Raw genomic sequence first — 20,023 nt, 5'->3', positions numbered from 1 at the left:
TTATCTTTGATGTTTTGCATGCAGAGTAACGTTCATTTTTTCTGCTTCAATATTTTTTGACACAGATGTAAAAAATGACAGGTGTTTATATAAATAAATATTGTTCTTAATCCTTTGTTAGGAGGAATCTTATGAACAACTCCAAGGTTCTCGTCAGCCCTGGATACTCCCAAGTGACACAGACAGTGAAGGCGTGGAGACAGAGAAGGAGAAACGTAAGTCTTAGCTACAGAATGAGAAAATGAAATGTTTTCTAGTCTGGTTATTGGCGCACGTGATCTATGTATTCCTTTAGTGACTTCCTACACCAATGTCTACATTTAGGTTACACACAAATGGATTTTTCTTACCTACAGCAGGGGTTTTCAACTCCAAACCTTATGTACCACCAACAGGGGATGTTCCCTGCATTACTTTAATCATTCACTGCTGAGTTAATCCAAAGCAGTGGCATAACTAGGGTATTTGGAGCCCAGGGCAAATTTGAAAAAGGGAGCCCCCCCCCTAACATCCCGATGTCTGCGTGGTTTGGGCGTGGTCACTTAAAAATGGGGCGTGTCAACATGACACACCCCTTTATTTTCACGCTGAACATTCCTATCCATATGTACCTTAACCCCAGTAGTACCCCTTATACAGTACCCACAGTAGGCAGTTGTGGTCCCTCTTATGCAGGCCCATAGTAGTGCCCCTTATACAGTATCCCCAGTAGTGGTCCCCCTTATACAGCCCCCAATTAGTTCCCCTTACTGAGTGCCCCCAGTAGTGGTCCCCCCAAATGCAGTGCCCTATGTAGTGCTCCCCCTTATGCAGTGCCCCCAGTAGCAGTCCCCACAATGCAGTGCACCCTGTAGTGGTATCCCCTTATGCAGTGCCCTTTATATAGTGCCCCCAGTAGTAGTCCCCCCCCCTATGCAGTACCCTTTATATAGTGCCCCCAGCAGTAGTCCCCCCCATGCAGTTTTCCCAGTAGTGGTCCCCCTTATGCAGGCACCCAGTACTGATCCCCCCCTATCTAGTGCCCCCTGTAGTGGTCCCCGCAGTGCCCCTAGCAGTAAGCCCCTTATATAGTGCCCCCAGCAGTAGTCCCCCCCCCCCCTCCCATGCAGTGCCCCCAGTAGTGGTCCCCCTGATACAGGCCCCCAGTAGTGACCCCCCCTATCCAGTGGTCCCTGTAGTGGTCCTTCCTGTTATTGCCCCCAGTTGTGGTCCCCCCCAGTGCAGTGCCCCTAGTAGTAGGCCCCTTTTATAATGCCCCCAGTAGTAGTTCCCCCCCCCCAAGTAGTGGTCCCCAGTTGAGGTTCCCCCTCCCGATTAAGTGCCCCCTGTAATAGCCCCCCCAGTAGAGGTCCTCCCAATAATGGTGCCCCAGTAGTAGCAACCCCCCCGTTGTGCCCCCACCCCAGTAGAGGTTCCCCCAGTAGTAGCCACCCCCCTCCCCCATTGTGCCCCCAGTAGTGCTGACAGGTTTTTAAAAAAAATATATAAAAACATACTTACCTGAATCCACGCTGCTGCTCCGGACCGCGACACCTCTCCCGCCGCCGCCCGCCAGTCCTCCCGGGCTGGCGCGCTCAGCATAATGGGAGAGACGTCATGATGTCATGACGTCTGTCCCATTACCCACTGCAGTAGCTGGACGGAAGTCCGGCTCTTGCAGTGGGTGCTGCAGCAGTCAATGAGAGTCTATCATTGGCTGCTGTTTAACACACGTATCGCCGCCAGCGCTGGCGGCGATGTATGTGTTATGCACAGCCTGAGCCTGCCTCCTGGCGCTATTGGGCAAGCGCTCAGGGGGAGGGAACGGGCTCAGGTGTGCAGCACAGGACCGGCGCTGGAAGCCTAGCGCCGGTCCTGTGTAAATGTGTAGCGCTGACCGCACTCACTGCGGTCGGCGCTACACTGGTGGCTAACTAGGGCGGGCCGGACCGTGGCCGGCGGCGCCCCCCCACGCCGCCGGTCCCACGGCGCCCAGGGCACACACCCTGCTCGCCCTGCCCTAGTTACGCCACTGATCCAAAGGCTTCCAAAAGCGGTCCTCAAGGCACCCTAATAGTTCAGGTTTTGGAGATATCCATAGTTGAGCACATGTGGTTAAATCAAATTGACTAAGGTACTAATTAAGTCACCCGTGGTCTAGCTTGAATATCCTTAAAACCCGGACTGTTAGGGTACCTTGACGGCCGACTTTGGGAACCTCTGAGTTAATCTATTGTGCTGAGTCATTAATATCCCACCTGTGTCCACAGACAGAAATCCTGAAAACATGACCTGTTGGGAGTAATTGAGGAATGAACCTGAAAACCCCTGACTTACAGGGTTAATTCGGACCTTTGTCCTAAATATTCCCCCTTTTTCTCTTTCTCTCTCCTTTCTTTTCTCTTACTTTTCATTACTTTTAGTTCATAAACTAGTATTAAGAGTTGTAGCATTTGTTTTCTGACATCACAATTGCTCTTTCATGCATTACTGTTATCTACAGGCCCCCATACATCAGGAATTGATAGCAGCAATCGTGCAATCTGCAATCGATTGTGTATAAAAATCTTTCCCTTTTTCAATCGATTGTAGAATTGCCACAATCGAATGAAAAAGGGAAAGATTTTTATACACAATCGATTGCAAATTGCACGATTGCTGCAATCAATTGCTGATGTATGGGGGCCTTACTTTGTGATATGCCTGTGATACTTTCAAATTCTTTAAATAAAGTATATATATATATAATATGTGTGTAGAAAGACATAGGGCCTGATTCAGACCCACTCGCGAGCGGCTGTCCGCTCGCAAGTGGGTCGATGTTCTGCACTGAGCATGCGCACGACGGAGGGAGCTCCGTCGTGCGCATGCGCCAGACGCGACGAGCGAAGGATTTTCCTTCGCTCGTAGTGTCTCTTCAAAGGGGGCGTGCTGTCGATGTTGACTGACAGCACGCCCCCTTTGGTGGGCGTGCCTCCCTGACGGGGGCGTTCCCACGGGAACGCCTCCCGTCAGAAGCCGGCCCACTGACATCACTAGTGATGTCAGTGGGAGTGATTTTGGCTCTGATAGAGCCAAAATCACTCCGGAGCTTGCGGTTGAAAACCTCAACCGCAGGCTCCGGCTCGCAGTTTCGATGGTCGCGATGGTCATGACCATCGCGGCCATCAAAATGCACGCTCGTATAGGCTGTGGGTGGTAACCCACAGCTATCCGAGCGTCCAGGAGGACGCTCCATTTTTATGGAGGGCGGCCCTCATTCAGAGCGTGCGCTCTGCTCAGAGCGTACGGCTCTGAATGAGTGCCATAGGGCGCTCAGCAGGTCTCAGTAAAATATATAAAACAAACCAGACGGAGGCGGTGGAGCGTGGCACGCTCCACCGGCTCCGTCTGGTATGTTTTATATATTTTACTGAGACCTGCTGAGCGCCCTATGTCTTTCTACATATATATGCACATTTTTTCGATTGGCACCCAGGCAAGCTGTGTTTCTGGATTGGTGAGTGCCCAGCCTTCTACACAATTTATGTATGTATGTATATATACAGTATATGCAAAACATATGGTAAGTTGTAGGTTAAAAGGTAGATATAGATGTTTGATAGCATATAGCAGGTTAGAGTGCAGGTCTTCTGGCTTGCCTAGAAGTGATTATAACAGCTCATGACTTCATAGTGCTGCCTAGCTGCCCCTGCCTCAGTACTATGGGCTCTATTTACTACAATCCGCATTTGTAATGCAGATTGTAGTGTGATATTACCGACTGAATTCGCATTGCGAATTCAGGCAATATCAAAGGGATTTATTACAAATCCCTTGCAGGGACAGAGCTTGCGATAAAACTCTGTCCCTGCGAATCCCCTCAGCACACTTATCAAAAATACCGTGGCAAGTGCCAACGCATGCGCCGACCGTCGCCAAGCCCTGCCCCCTGGTCCTAAGTCTCGCCCCCCACAATCGCATACCCTCCCCACCCCGCGCTACCCCCCATCCCTCCCTTAATTACACTTACCTGCAGTCATTGGTGCTCCGGTGATGTCCTCCGTAGCTCCGGTCAGCTGACATCCTATATCCCATACTGCATGGGACTTGGTCACGTGACGAATGTGCACCAGTGCAGGCTGGGAGACCAGCTGACCGGAGGGAGGACATCACGGGAGCCCCGATCTCCGGTCCCTGGACTCAGGTAAATAATTATTTTTTTTACTATTATTTTTTTCTTTTTTTTAACAGTGATCAGCGTGCGCTCTGTTTAGATCACACAGCTGATCACTGGGGACGGCTTCGGGCTCTGCTCTGCATGTAGTGGAGCAGGAGTCCGGTAACCGGGGGAGACCCTGGATAACGGCACCTCCAGGTGGCGTTATTATAACAGGGCTTTCCCCGGTATTTTTTCACAATTTATTTTTTGTAACTTTGGTCGTATCACATTTCCCATTACAATTATGGGAAATGCGATCTGCTTACTAAAAATAAGTGATAATTAGGGTTTGGAGTAGAATTTTACGATTTCTTCTCCAATTGCCCTGTAATAACTTTAGGTGATACTAAAATAATGTGATAAGGGTGTGAAAACACCCTTTTCATTTTACTTTAGTAAAAATAATGTTAATAAATAGAGCCCAATGAGAGAGAGAGTACTGTGCTATGCTTTAGCATTCTATAGAATACTAGCTGTAATGTCCAGTTTTGTCTAGCATTTATTTATTTATTTAACTTCTCTCTATCCATCCCCCTCTCTTTCTCTCATCTCTCTCCTTCTCACCCCCCCTCCTTTCTCCCAGTGACATTTTCTTTTCATCTCACTCACCCCCCCCCCTTTTTCTCTCTTTTCTACCCCAACACTTTCTCCTCACCTCTCCTTTTATCTTCCCCAGTGTCTATCTCGATCCATGCTACCTCACTCTTTCCCAGGGCCGGACTAAGGTCTGTGGGTGCCCCTGGGCAACAAACATGTGGGGCCCGTATTTAATATGGACGAAATGGGGGTATGCGCAATGGGGACCATATCGCTCATAAGTGGTACGTTGACAAACAGCAATAAGCTAAGCTTAGCGCTGTTTGTTAAATTCTGAAAGGGGAACATAACCCCTTTAACGAGTGCTAAAGGGGTTATGTCTCATTGTGAAATGGGGCCCATGGGCTCCACATGAAAAATAAACACAGGCACACCACGACAAAAAGCACACAATATACACCCACAGGAAAAAAAACACACATATAGGCACCCACATGAAATATTACTCACCAGTTGCGCAATCTTATCCACATTACACTGCACATAGTGCCCATGATTCACATTACACCACATAGTAGTGTCCCATGTTATGACACACAGCAGTGCACCTTTTACACAATGCCCACAGTAGTGCCCCTTATTTACAATGCCTACAGTAGTAGTGCTCCTAATACACACAATGCCCATAGTAGTAGTGCCTCATATACAATGCCCACAGCAGTAGTGCCCCTTATTCAATATCCCCAGTAGTGCTGCCCCTTATGCAGTGCCCTCAGTAGTGGTAGTGCCCTTTATGCAGTGCCCCCAGTAGTGGTTCATCTTTTGCAGTGCCCCCAGTAGTGGTGCCACTTATGCAGTGCCCCTAGTAGTTGCAGTGCCCAGAGGGTAGTTCCCCTTATGCAGAGCCCACAGTAGTGGTGCCCTGTATGCAGTGCCCCCAGGAGTGGTGCCCCTATGCAATGCCCCAATTAGTAGTGCCCCCAGTAGTTGTGCCCCCAGTAGTAATGCCCCCTGTGATAGTGCCCCCAATAGTAATGCCCCAGTATTGATGCCCCCTGTAAAAATGCCCCCGGTAGTAATGCCCCCTGTAATAGTGTCCCAGCAGTAATGCCCCCTGTAGTAGTGCCCCTCTAGTAGTGCCCCCTGTAGTAGTGCCCCAGCAGTAATGTGCCCCCAGTATTAAACCCCCCGTAGTAGTGCCTCCAGTAGTAATGCCCCCTGTAGTAATGCACCCTGTAGCAGTGCCCCCAGTAATAATGCCCCCTGTAGTACTCACCTTAAGCCCCGCTCACGCATTCGCGTCTGTCTGGCTGGCCGCTCCTTAGAACTACAGGAGAGACATCATGCACTGCACAATGTGGGAGCCGGAAGCCGGAGCTCAGGTGTGAGCTCCAGCCTCTGGCTGGCGCTGCAGGGAGGGAGCAAGGCACCCGCTGGTAAGAAAATCTCAGTGGGCGCCCGGCAAATGGAGCCTCCCTGCTACGCGGCGGTTAGGTGGACCGGAGGAGGCAGAACTGGTTCCGTCTCCCATTCTGGCCCACATTAACCCCTGGTGGGTGTGGGGGCCCCGTGACGACCACCCCTGTCGCTCCCCCGTTAATCCGGCCCTGCTGTTTCCTATGCATCTCTCAAGCTGGGTACACACTATACGATACAGATGTGTTCACATACATCTAGCCTCCTTGCACGTTAAACAGCCCTTCTAGTCGTGTCATGCCATGCGACTTTTTCGCACAGTGATGCGAATAGGTCGCACAAGCAGCATCTGCTGATTAAAATATGCGGCACACGCCTATATTCTGTGCGACTTCGGCTGTATGTTCATGCAAAATGTTATGTTATAGAGTCACAGCTGCTGACACTGTAACATAGCATTTCGTATGCAGATATAACCGCATTCTCACACAGAATATATTCATGCTGCATTTCATTTTAATCAGAAGCTACTCACATCGCTTTGCAAATTTTAAGGGAAAAAGTCGCACGTAAAGACGCTCAGCACCACCGAGTCACATGGCGCCCATGCGTTACGTGAAATGCAACTTGTAGCGCATAGAGCATAGAAGTATATTGTCCAGGGGCTGGCTGGCAACTTTTAGCCTGGGGGGCAAATGCATGCAGGCGGCCCTGGCAGAGGAGTAGCGTGTAGCCAGGGTGCCCGAAAAACGTGAGTGCTACGGCGTCGCCCCCCCCTCAAGTGTTCCAGGGAGGAGGTGGGTCCATGGGGATTAATGTAAGGTAAAAATAAAGATTAGGGGCAGCCCCCTGTCGTAGTGCCCATATGCAGTGCCACAGGAGAGAACACCCTTATGCAGGCCTCCAGTAGTGATCCCCCCTATGCAGTGCCCCTTGTGCCCCCAGTAGTAAGCCCCTTATATAGTGCCCAGAGTAGTGGTCCCCCCTGTGCAGTGCCCCTTGTGCCCCCAGTAGTAAGCCCCTTATATAGTGCCCCCAATAGTGGTACCCCTATGCAGTGCCCCTTATATAGTGCCCCCAGTAGCAGTCCACCCCCCATGCAGTGCCCCCAATAGTGGTAGCTCTTATGCAATGCCCCTTAAATAGTGGCCCCAGTTGTAGTCTCCCCCCTATGCAGTACCCCCAGTATTGCCCTTTATATAGAGCCCCCAGCAGTGGTCCCTCGATGCAGTGCCCCCAGTCGTAGTCCCCTCCCCCTATGTAGTGCCCCTAGTAGTAGTCCCCTCCCCTTGTAGTGCCCCCCAGTAGTAGTAGTAGTACCCCCCTTGGAGTGCTCCCAGTAGTAGTAGTCCCCCCCTTGTAGTGCCCCCAGTAGTAGTAGTCCCCCCCCCCTTGTAGTGCCCCCAGTAGTAGTAGTCCCCTCCCTTGTAGTGCCCCCAGTAGTAGTCCCCCCCCTTGTAGTGCCCCCAGTAGAAGTCCCCCCCTTGTAGTGTCCCCAGTAGTAGTAGTCCCCCACCCCCCTTGCAGTGCCCCCAGTAGTAGCAGTCCCCCACCCCCCTTGTAGTGCCCCCAGTAGTAGTAGTCCTCCCCTTTGTAGTGCCCCCAGTAGTGGTCTCCTCATTGTAGTGCCCCCAGTAGTAGTAGTCCCCCACCCCCCTTGTAGTGTCCCCAGTAGTAGTAGTCCCCCCCTTTGTAGTGCCCCCAGTAGTGGTCTCCTCATTGTAGTGCCAGACCCCCCCCCAAGTAGACACATGTAATATAAAAAACAAAATAAAAAAAGAACACTTACCTGAATCCCCGCTCCCGCCTCCGCCATCTTCTGCTCCGTCTGTCCTCCCGGGCTGGGCCGCTCTGCATCATATGACGTTATGGCGCCTCTCCTATTGCCCACTGCGGGAGCCGGAAGATGGAGCGGCTCCTGCAGTGGGCGCAGCAGCAGCTAATGAGAGTCTGACAGACTCTCATTGGCTGCTGATCAAAACAAACAGCTGCCGGAGCCGGCGGCTGTGTGTTTGTCACTTGTGTAGCGCTGACCGAACTCCGTCCGGTCAGCGCTACACACGCGGTGCAGTCTGTGTCACAGTGACACAGACTGCCCACGGCCCGCATGACGCTGCTGCCTGGGGTGCACATGGCACCCTGCCCCCCGGCCCAGCCCGTCACTGATATTGTCCCATGCAGATCGGAACAATATATCTCACGGATCGTGCAGTCTATATGCCGGATTGCGTGTGCACAACGGTCCTTCATCGCATCTTCCCAACTGCTGTGCTCCATAGCAGATGGGACGATGCAATGAACAACGCGGTGCTGTTACATGCAGCATGTAACAAAACATTGCGCCGTCGTACAGCGGATCGTGCAGTGTATACACCGCGTGTGATATATCATTACATCGCATCGCCAGCTTAACACTAGTGGGAGGAGTCTTACTAACTGTCATTACATTTCAATGGGATGACATCATTTTTATCAGCAGTCTCTTACTTTATATATGGAATAAGTAGTAACTTGCGCCCAGTGTCGGACTGGGACATGAAGGGCCTGCCAGGGGATTGCAATGTTAGGGGCCTGCTGATAAAATTCCAACCCGCCGCAGAACACATTTTGTTTGTTGCTATGCGCCCCTTTCATTTTCGGCACTGTTATCTATCGGTACTTTCACACAGCCCCCTCACAGATCACACTGTCCCCTTACACAGCCCCCCCCTCACAGATCACACTGACCCCTCATATAGCAGGCCCCCTCACAGATCACACTATCCTTTCACACAGACTCCCTCAGTGAACACAATGTCTTCTCACACAGCCCCCTTCACAGTTCCCCTAACTCAACAGAGCCCCCCTCACATATCACACTGACCCCTCACACAGCAGGCCCCTCCTGGCAGATCACACTGTCCCCTCACACAGCAGCCCCCCCCTCACAGAAGCCCTTCCCCAGAGATCACACTGGTCCCTCATATAGCAGCCCCCCCTCACAGATCGCACTATCCTTTCACACAGACTCCCTCACTGAACACAATGTCTTCTCACACAGCCCCCCATCACAGTCCCCGCTAACACAGCAGCCCCCCCCCATTCACAGATCACACTAACCCCTCACACAGCAGGGCCTCCCTGGCAGATCACACTGACCCCTCACACAGCAGACCCCCCCTCACAGAAGCCCTTCCCCAGAGGTCTCACTGGGGAAGGACTTCTGTGAGGGGGGGGGATTATATGAGGATATAGCAGCCCCCCTTATATGAGGGGGGCTTATGTGAGGATATAGCAGCCCCCCCTCACAGATTGCACTATCCCCTCATACAGATCACACCGTCCTCTCACACAGCATCCCCCCTCACAGATCACACTGGCCCTTACATATCACACTAGCCCCTTACACAGCAGCCCCCCCTCAAACAGATCACACTGTCCCCTCACACACCATCCCCCCCTCACAGATCACACTGGCCCCTCACAGCAGTTCCCCTCACAGATCACATGGCCCCTCACACAGCAGCCCCCCCTCAAAGATCACACTGGCCCCTCACACAGATCACACTGGCCACTCACACAGCAGCCCCCCTCACAGATCACACTGACCCCTCACATAGCAGTCCCCATCAGATCACACTTCCACAGATCACAAAATCCCCCACACAGACCCCCCCTCCTCACAGATCGCACTGTCTAAACCCCCCCCCCCCTGACATCTCTAGCACTAACCTGCATTCCTCCGATCTTCTCTGGCTTGTGACTCGTCCCACCAAGCATCTGAAGTCATGCTCAGACAAGGCCAGGGGATCAGTAGTATGCACACGGCGACTGGGGACCAGGGAGACAGCCTGTCAGTTGATACATTCAGCTGCCCCTGGCTGAGAAGCAACCCCCGCGACTGGCCCGACACTCCCCCCACCCCGACCACGGTCGGCTAATCCCTGCCCCCTCTTAGAGAGGGTTGTGACCTAAAATCAGTGGGGTCCACCGGGGAAATACCCGAATTCCCGGTGGCCCAGTCTGAGCCTGCTTTCACCCTAGACTGCAGCTCAGTACAACTCCTAGGAACACTTCACTTTATAGATTATAGCACGTAACATTAAATCAGAGAGAGTTAGGCAGCAACTTGGCGATGAGGGTCCAAAACTATCATATTGCTGCTTCAAAGATGGAAGTCCTGCACTCTTCCCTGCAATTTCACTTTGTGGCCAGGGTGTATAGTTAGGGATGAAGGAACTTTCATTTTATACTAATAAAGATCTGTAAAGAACTGAAATTACCCTTTCAGATGCTTGCTGCATACAGGTACAATTAAAGGTGACCTTCATGTACCTTGGAGACAATTGTACCTACACAGCAGAACAGTTGTAGCTAAAGGCAAATAAGGTACAAAAATCTCTCAATAGTCAGGAGAATAGAATTCTGTGAACTGTGCCTGTGCAGCATGTATATTACTCATGTCTGATTTACAATGCCTGACCTGGCACCACAAAGTGGTTTAATATAGATGGTGTTATGGTTTACCCTTACGTTACCATGGGTTTGTCAATAAAATTACAATTTATCTCGATCTTCAAGAAAATCCTAAACATTTAAATGTAATCATCTATCAGAATCCCGCCTGACGATAACCTGTAGGTAAGTATCGGAGGTTAGGGGAGGGTGGGGATTAGGCACTAGGGGGAGGGATAAGGTTAGGTACTTAGGGGAGAGGGTTAGGTTTAGAGTGCGGGAAGGGGGTGATTAGCTTTAGACACTAGAGGAGGGGAGGTTAGGTTCAGGCATCAGTTAGGGAGAGTTAAGGGTTAGCGGTTAGGGAACTTACCTGTTAGTGTTGGGATTGTGACTATCGGGTTGCCACTGTCGGTATTCCGACAGCCGGGATCCCATATGGTCTGGTGGGGTATAATGGGCATCTGGAGGGGCCTGGTGACATATAATGAGCATTTAGAGGGGTATGGTGGCATATAAGGGGTATCTGGAATGGCCTGACGGCATTTGATCGGGCACATTGAGGAGTCTGATAGCATATAAGGGGCGGAGTTTGTGCTGTGCTTAATTTCCTCCTTGAGATGCCACCATTTAGTGAACTTAAAGTGTCACATACTTTTACCAACAATGTCAGTAAATGTGTTATGGCCGGTTGACATTTACGCTCTCCTGCTTAGAACAAAAAAACCCACAAAACTAATTCAGCAATGGCCCCCAAACCTTATAGATATATTGTAAGGTAAAATGCAGTTAAGGCAACATTGGTGCCTCTCTGATATGAAACAGATGTTAGGCTAAATTATATTGAAACCTAGGGCTGTGCTATACAGTGAACCTCTATACGATTGTTCCCCAGTTAGTGTAATAATTCCTTAGCAATAGGATTTTTGTGCCCCATAATTTCCATGCTACACTCTCAGGCTGATTTAATACTTCTGTTTAAACTGCAAGAGAATTAGGCATATGTAGAGTTAAGAGTAATGGTCCCCCATACACTATCCAACACATTGCGGGATCCTGCAATGGGATCAGAAACACTGGTCCGAAATACTGACCGGCGGCCATCGATGTTCCGCGTTCCGTAGGAGGATCGGTGAAATTATACATGTTAAATTTCACCAATATGCAAATCATGATCATATTTTGATCGGAATCGGCAAATATGTTGGATTTCACCGATCCAGAAATGCTTAGTTGCAGCATCGCTGGAACGCAGCAATCAATTGCTACTGTATGGGCCCCTTTGTTGCTTGCAGGGGAAACACTGGTGGCTTTGTTGCATGCAGTGGAAACACTGGTGTCTATTGCATGTGGGGCACAAATACTGAGCAGCTCAGTTTTTACAGTGAAATTTAGAATGAAGATCGGACACGCCCATCTCAACTTTAAATCTCTCTGCACATTTAAAATCTGCCTCCCCTGCAGTGCAACATGGTTTTACCCAGGTGCAAATTGCTCCTTTTTTTTTTTTTCTCTCACTGCTAACTCTGACTAAGGCCCTTTATGTAACACCCACTTACAGGTGAGCTGTACAGTACCTCAGCTTTGCACTATCAGCAGTCTGTATGATCACTGTCATTTGGTGAGTGTTCCCAATAGCAATAGATCATCCTTTGTACTGCGGTTTGGGATGGAAGAGTGATCCAATATGTTTGCAGGTGGCATGTAAACACAGCAAATTACTACAAATCACATATAATTATTTGGTAATAGCAACCACCTGGAATAACAATGTGTGTATTGTGGTCAGTGTAATAGTTCAAAAATGTTCTGTGAATGTCTGCTTAGTACTGTACGTGTTTTTTTTCTTTCTTGCATATGCAATGTTTTCCTGATAAATATGTCACCTGGTATTTCTGTACTCTTGTATTTAAATTTACCGTACAACACTCTTTTTGTGATCCCGTATGCTGGGAGCCAGCTATTTAGAATTTACGAGTTGCAGATTATAAGAAAATAAACATTAGGCAGCACCTGTTTTCTGCCTTACCGACTGTGCCACTGCTTATTGTGGAAATATTACAGGCTTCATTATTTGCTGTGCAATGAAAATCTGCAGCTGCAGAAATGTCATCATCTTATAAAGTGTATATTTTAAATAAGTGGTGACGTGATTGCTTATATCAAGCTAACGAGAACCATTTTACAAAGTTTAACATTGCAGTATATGTCACAGTTTATCAAAGTCAATATTGTATCTGGTCTGTTATAACATTACAGGAACTGCACAGTCACGAAGACGTCTTAGATACGTGTTTTGCCCTGGAAATAGGATGATATATTACTGCCATTATGAATGGTAGTCACTTTGTTCAAGAATGTCATTAATAATAGCGGATCTGCAATCTATGCAATGGTGTGTCCAGTGATCCAATAGGCATACAGGGCCTGATTCAGACCCGCTCGCGAGCGCAGGACGCTCGCAAGCGGGTCGATGGTGCCCTACTGCGCATGCGCACAACGGAGGGAGCTCAGTCGTGCGCATGCGCGAGACCCGGCTAGCGACGGGATAGCTGTCGCTCCGGGTCTCGCACCAAAGGGGGCGTGCTGTCGATGTTGATTGACAGCACGCCCCCTTTGGTGGGCGTGCCGGGGGCGTGGCTGCCAGACGGAGACGTTCCCATGGGAACGCCTACCGTCTGAAGCCGGCCCCACTGACATCAGTAGTGATGTCAGTGGGAGTGATTTTGGCTCTGATAGAGCCAAAATCACTCCAGGGCTTGCGGCAGCGAGACCCTACCGCAGGGTCTCCGTCGCAAGCCCGATGGTCTTGACCACCGCGACCATCATCATGGACACTCGCTATAGCTGTGGGTGGTCACCCACAACTATGCGAGCGTCCAAGAGGCCGCTCCATTTTCATGGAGGAGGGCCCTGATTCAGAGCGAGCGCTCTGGTCAGAGCGTCCGGCTCTGAATCAGGCCCACAGTTACTTGTTTTCCCCCAATAGTTAGCATAATTATTGTTTTTGACATCCCTTATTAACCATGTACAAAATATAGTCAGTCACCTAAACTACCAAATCATTTTTTTTATCTTGTACTTATTTAATTTTTAAAGTAAGCAACACTGCAGATAATATACTATCACAATAGGTTTGGCTCTAAAATGAGCTCTATTAATCCCATAATTTATTACTGTAACTCAAATGTGAGCACTGCTCCTGTCGCTGGGCACTCACACTGAATGGCAGGATTGGCCAGTGTGTACCCAGCAGTAGATACTTCTGAGAGTTTTATCAGCAGTTGGCAGTGCATAAGGCAGGTAATCTGATGCAGACTGTATATTATATAATAAGAACATCTCACCTTCATTATTTCTAGCTAAGCATTTCCTATCAGTATTTTTTTTCACTCCACATAAGCATGATCTTTTCTATATAATCATTATATTCCTGTACTCTCTTCTGGGAATTTTGCATTATACATACAGTAGTAGAGTTGTGCAGAGCCGTAATTTGGGTGATTTGTGCCTCTGCTCAGAACACAAAGCAGCAGGGGGCTGCTGCTGCATCACTCTTTGACCATACTGACAATTGGGGTAGCTGTGAGACTCTCATCACTCAGTGTATATTATTATATGTACCAGAAATAGGGGTCTTTTCATGTAGCAGTGAAAAGCCCGGTTTAGATGAAAATAGTTTTTTTCACTGCGTGCTGTGCCAGCAGCCAATCAGAGGAGCCCAGGGCATATGCATATGCCGGATCACCTCCGTCCTAACTGCCCAATGCCTCCTACTTATCCCTGCCCCCTATTCCCCCGCTGCCGAGACGACCCAGTGGGCATGCACAGTAATAGAGATCACAACAGTGCATGTGCAATACAGTTGGCTGGGATTTAAAAATCTGCCTACAGTATATTAATAGTGTTCCCCTTCCATAAGTCTTCTACTACCAGGCACCATATAGTAATTGATTACAATACTGTCCATATGCAGCTTAATACAAGTGGATTTTATGAACTGTACTGTATGATCATTTCCTTCAACGGATGATCTTTCTATTCTTTTTAGATGCATTTATACTGTATATCTTATTTGATGTGTGTAGGATTTATATGTGTCTAGTTTTATAAATAAATATTGTCATGTTAGTTTAAATAGAAGCCTCCGATTTTCATTCTCAGGAAACAGATATATCATTATTTTCTAAATATCAATATCGTAATAGCGCAGTCTTTTTGTTTTTTCTATTATTTTGGCTCTGTGTTAGGCTTCCCCAGCACTCCTCTATGTGAAAGTTAAACCTGCTATGTAAACACATCCTTTGTTTCAGATACGTAATGCTCCCCTTACAGTTGTGGTTAGGAATCCTGAAGGACTTTCTTTCCCACACGCTCTTCTCATCGAAGTGGTTACAGCTACCGTGCTATATATTATCTCATTTCATAATGTGAAGTACAAAGTATGTTTTCACATGTTAATCCTTTTACTGACACTGCGCGTATTTCTGCACTCTGCACTATGAAACAGTATCTGAATAAAAATACAGTCAGGTGCATAAATATTGGGACATTGACAGAATTTGCATATTTTGGCCTCTATTCACCACCACAATGGCTTTGAAATGAAACAAACAAGATGTGCTTTAACTGCAGACTTTCAGATTTAATTTGAGGGTAATTACATCCAAATCAGGTGAACGATGTAGGAATTACAGCGGTTTCTGTATGTGCCTCCCACTTTTGTAAGGGGCCAAAAGTAATGGGACAAACTAAACAATCCTAAATCTAACTTTCACTTTTTAATACTTTGTTGCAAATCCTTTGCAGGCAATTACAGCCTGAAGTCTGGAAGCATAGACATCACTAGACGCTGGGTTTCATCCCTGGTGATGCTCTGCCAGGCCTCTACTGCAAATGTCTTCAGTTCCTGCTTGTTCTTGGGGCATTTTCCCTTCAGTTTTGTCTTCATCAAGTGAAATGCATGCTCAATCGGATTCAGGTCAGGGGATTGACTTGGCCATTGCATAACATTCCACTTTTTAGCCTTAAAAAACTCTGTTGCTTTTGCAGTATGCTTCGGGTCATTGTCCATCTGCACTGTGAAGCGCCGTCCAATGAGTTCTGAAGTAGGGGTGTGCACCGGCCACTTTTCGTGTTTTGGTTTTGGATCTTTCTTCATGTTTTGGATCTGGATTGGTTTTGCCAAAACCACCCTTCCGTGTTTTGGGTTCTGGGTTTTGTGTTTTGGATCTGTATTTTTTTTAAAAAAAGCATAAAAACAGCTAAAATCACAGAATGTGTTGGTTTTTCTGCTCCTATGCTATTATTAACCTCAATAACCTTAATTTCCACTAATTTCCAGTCTATTCTGAACACCTCACACCTCACAATAGTGTTTTTATGTCTAAAAGGTTGCACCGAGGTAGCTGGATGACTATGCTAAGCGGCACGAGTGGGCGGCACAAACACGTGACCCATCTAGGAGTGATACTGCAGTGGGAAACAGGATGGCAGTTTGAAAAACTAGGCCCCAAACTGTACATAATGCAAAGAAAAAAAAAAGAGGTGCAAGATGGAATTGTCCTTGTGCCCTCCCACCCACCCTTATGTTGTATAAACAGGACATGCACACTTTAACAAAGCAATCATTTCAGCGCCAGGATCTGCCACACAACTGTGGCTGAAATGATTGGTTCGTTTGGGCCCCCACAAAACAAGCTGGCAATTAATCTGTCCCTGCACAAACTGGCTCTATGGAGGCAAGATGTCGTCCTCATCCTCCTCATCCACCGATTCCTCACCCTCTTCAGTGTTGTGTACATCCTCATCCTCACAGAGTATTAACTCGTCCCCACTGGAATCCACCACCACAGGTCCCTCTGTACGTTCTGGAGGCTGGTCTCCCTGGAAGAGTTGATAATTCATTTTTATGAACATCATCTTCTCCACATTTTGTGGAAGCAACCTCCTACGACTTTCGCTGACAAGGTTCCCGGCTGCACTAAACACTCTTTCGGAGTACACACTGGAGGGGGGGGGGCAACTCGGGTAAAATAGAGCCAGTTTGTACAGGGGCCTCCAAATTGCCTCTTTTTCCTGGCAGTACAGGTATGGACTGTCTGACATGCCTACTTGGATGCTGTCACCGATGTAATCCTCCACCATTCTGTCAATGGTGACAGTATCATATGTAGTGACAGTAGACATGTCAGAAATTGTTGCCAGGTCCTTCAGTCCGGACCAGATGTCCAAACTTGGTCCTGCCTGCCCTGCATCACCGCCAGCGGGTTGCTTAGGATACCTAAGTTTTTTCCTGGCAGCCCCAGTTGCGGGAGAAAATGAAGAAGGAGCTGTTGACGTGTCACGTTCCGCTTCAGCTGACAGTGTTTTCACCAGCAGGTCTTTGTACCTCTGCAGGCTTGTGTCGGCCGGAAAGAGAGACACCACATAGGCTTCAAACCTAGGATCGAGCACGGTGGCCAAAATGTAGTGGTCTGATTTCAACAGATTGACCACACTGGAATCCTGGCAAAGCGAATGAAGGGCTTCATCCACAAGTCCCACATGCCGAGCGGAATCGCTCCATCTTAGCTCCTCCTTCACTTTCTCCAGCTGCTTCTGCAAAAGCCTGATGAGGGGAATGACCTGACTCAAGCTGGCAGTGTCTGAACTGACTTCACGTGTGGCAAGTTCGAAGGGCTGGAGAACCTTGCACAACACGGAAATCATTCTCCACTGCGCTTGAGTCAGGTGCATACCCCCTCCTTTGCCTATGTCATAGGTGGATGTATAGGCTTGTATGGCCTTTTGCTGCTCCTCCATCCTCTGAAGCATATAGAGGGTTGAGTTCCACCGCGTCACAACCTCTTGCTTCAGGTGATGGCGGGGCAGGTTCAAGAGTGTTTGCTGGCGCTCCAGTCTTCGGCACGCAGTCGCTGAATGGTGAAAGTGGCCAGAAATTTTTCGGGCCACCCAAAGCGTCTCCTGCACGCCCCTGTCACTTTTCAGAAAATTCTGCACCACCAAGTTTATTGTGTGAGCAAAACATGGGACGTGCTGGAATTTGCACAGATGTAATGCCCGCACAATATTGGTGGCGTTGTCAGATATCACAAATCCCCAGGAGAGTCTAAGTGGGGTAAGCCACTGGGCGATGATTTCCCTCAGTTTCTCTAAGAGGTTGTCGGCGGTGTGCCTCTTACTGAAACCGGTGATACACAGCATAGCCTGCCTTGGAACGAGCTGGCGTTTCTGAGATGCTGCTACTGGTGACGCTGCTGCTGTTGCTGCGTAAGGTGATACATCTACCCAGTGGGCTGTCACAGTCATATAGTCCTTAGACTGCCCTGTTCCACTTGTCCACATGTCCGTGGTTAAGTGGACATTGGGTACAACAGCATTTTTCAGGATACTGAGGACACTTTTTCTGATGTTTCTGTACAGTCTCGGTATCGCCTGCCTAGTGAAGTGGAACCTAGACGGGATTTGGAACCAGGGACACACTACCTCCATCAATTGTCTAAATCCCACTGCACTAATGGCGGATACCGGACGCACGTCTAACACCAACATAGCAGTCAAGGCCTCAGTTATACGTTTTGCTTCAGGATGACTGCTGTCGTACTTCATCCTCCTCGCTAAGGACTGTTGGAGGGTCAATTGTTTAGTAAAAGTAGTGGTGTTCCTACTTCCTCTCTGGGATGATGAATGACTCCCAGCAGCAGCAACAGCAGCAGCGGCAGCAGGAGGCGTAGCAATGCAGGATCCTCCGGAGGAATCCCGGATAGGAGAGTCAGTCATGCCAGTGACATGGCCTGCAGGACTACTTCCGATCCTGACTAAGGAGGAAATTGACGAGGAGGGAGTTGATGGTGTGGTTTGCAGGTGCTTGGATACAACAGGACAACGGGATTTTGGTGTCCCTGGACTGCTTACGGTCTTAGCCAAAGTTTCTGAACTTGACAGTAACTTTTTATGAACGCGCTGCAGGTGCCGTATAAGGGAGGATGTTCCTAGGTGGTTAACGTCCCTACCCCTACTTATTTCACCTTTACATATGGTACATATGGCAAGACAGTTGTTGTCCGGATTTGGATAGAAATATTGCCAGACCAAAGAGGTGGAATGTTTGGTCTTCTGCCCAGGCATGACCGTGATGGGCTTTTTCATCCCACGGACAACAACTGTCTCCCCCGGAGCCTGATTTAAACAAACCACATCACCATCAGAATCCTCCTCGCCAACTTCCTCCTCAGCGCCAGCTACACCAGTATCCTCATCCTGTTGTACTTCAACAGTGACATCTTCAATTTGCATATCAGCAAGTGGACTGTGGGTGCTCCTTTCAGCACTTGCAGGGGGCGTGCAAATGGTGGAAAGAGCCACCTCTTCCCATCCAGTGCTGGGAAGGTCAGGCATCGCAACCGCCACCACACTTGGACTCTCCTTGGGGATTTGTGATATCTTCTTAGAACGCACAGTTCTTCGCTGTGCTTTTGCCAGCTTAACTCGTTTGATTTTTTTTAGCGGGAGGAGGGCTTCCAGCGTCATGTGAAGCTGAACCACTAGTCATGAACATACTAGTCATACTAGTATGACACACACTTGTCATAGGGAAAGACCTTAGACGTTCCTTGCCACTCCGTGTCATAAATGGCATATTGGCAAGTTTACGTTTCTCTTCAGATGATTTAAATGTTTTTTTAAGGTCATTTTCCAGAACTTTGTCATTTGGGATTGTTTGTGGCCTCTACTATGACATTGGGCATCGGCCTTGGCAGACGACGTTGATGGCATGTTATCGTCTATGTCATGACTAGTGGCAGCAGCTTCAGCCCATGGAGAAAGTGGTTCTTGACCTTTCTCTATTTTATTTTTATCGGAGAAAGTTTGGTCCTCGATTTGATATATACGTGCGGCTAAGGCGCACACAAACACAGAAAATATTTTTTTAGTGCACTTTGTGGGTTACACCACCCTTTAAGAAATGAGCCAGCCGGCTCTTTACTTATGGGACACAGGCGCACGCTTGGCACTGCTCCTTTGTTGATACACGTGCAGCCACAGTGCACACAGTTCACAAACACAGAAAATATTTTTTTATTTTGTTTGGAGTGTACTTTGGGGGTTACAGCACCCTTTAACAGTCAAGCCAGCCGGCCCTTTACTTATGACACAGGCGCTCGCTTGGCGCTGCTCCTTTGTTGATGCACGTGCGGCTGCTGCGCACACAATTCACAAACACAGAAAATATTTTTTTATTTGGTTTGGAGTGTACTTTGGGGATTACAGCACCCTTTAACGGTCAAGCCAGCCGTTCCTTTACTTATGACACAGGCGCACGCTTGGCACTACTTTGTTGATGCACGTGCGGCTACTGCGCACACATTTCACAAACACAAAAAAATATATTTTTTTATTTTGTTTCGAGGGCCCTTTGGGGGTTACAGCACCCTTTAGCGGTCAATCCAGCTG

General features: G+C 48.5%; 1 protein-coding gene across 2 annotated transcripts in view; it reads left to right on the top strand.

The window, feature by feature from the left end:
- The window catches only part of CUNH8orf34 (chromosome unknown C8orf34 homolog), a 351,910-nt gene that overhangs the window by 320,974 nt on the left and 10,913 nt on the right, over positions 1-20,023 (top strand). For both annotated transcript variants that reach the window (XM_088471481.1, XM_088471480.1), the window contains exon 13: positions 122-215. In XM_088471481.1, coding sequence (XP_088327607.1) covers positions 122-215 — 94 coding nt within the window. The remainder of the gene's footprint in view (positions 1-121; positions 216-20,023) is intronic.

Source organism: Taudactylus pleione, unplaced genomic scaffold (genome assembly GCF_031769625.1).
Source record: "Taudactylus pleione unplaced genomic scaffold, aTauple2 ptg000114l, whole genome shotgun sequence".
Lineage (NCBI taxonomy): Eukaryota > Metazoa > Chordata > Amphibia > Anura > Myobatrachidae > Taudactylus > Taudactylus pleione.
This window is presented reverse-complemented; position numbering and strand designations above follow the sequence as displayed.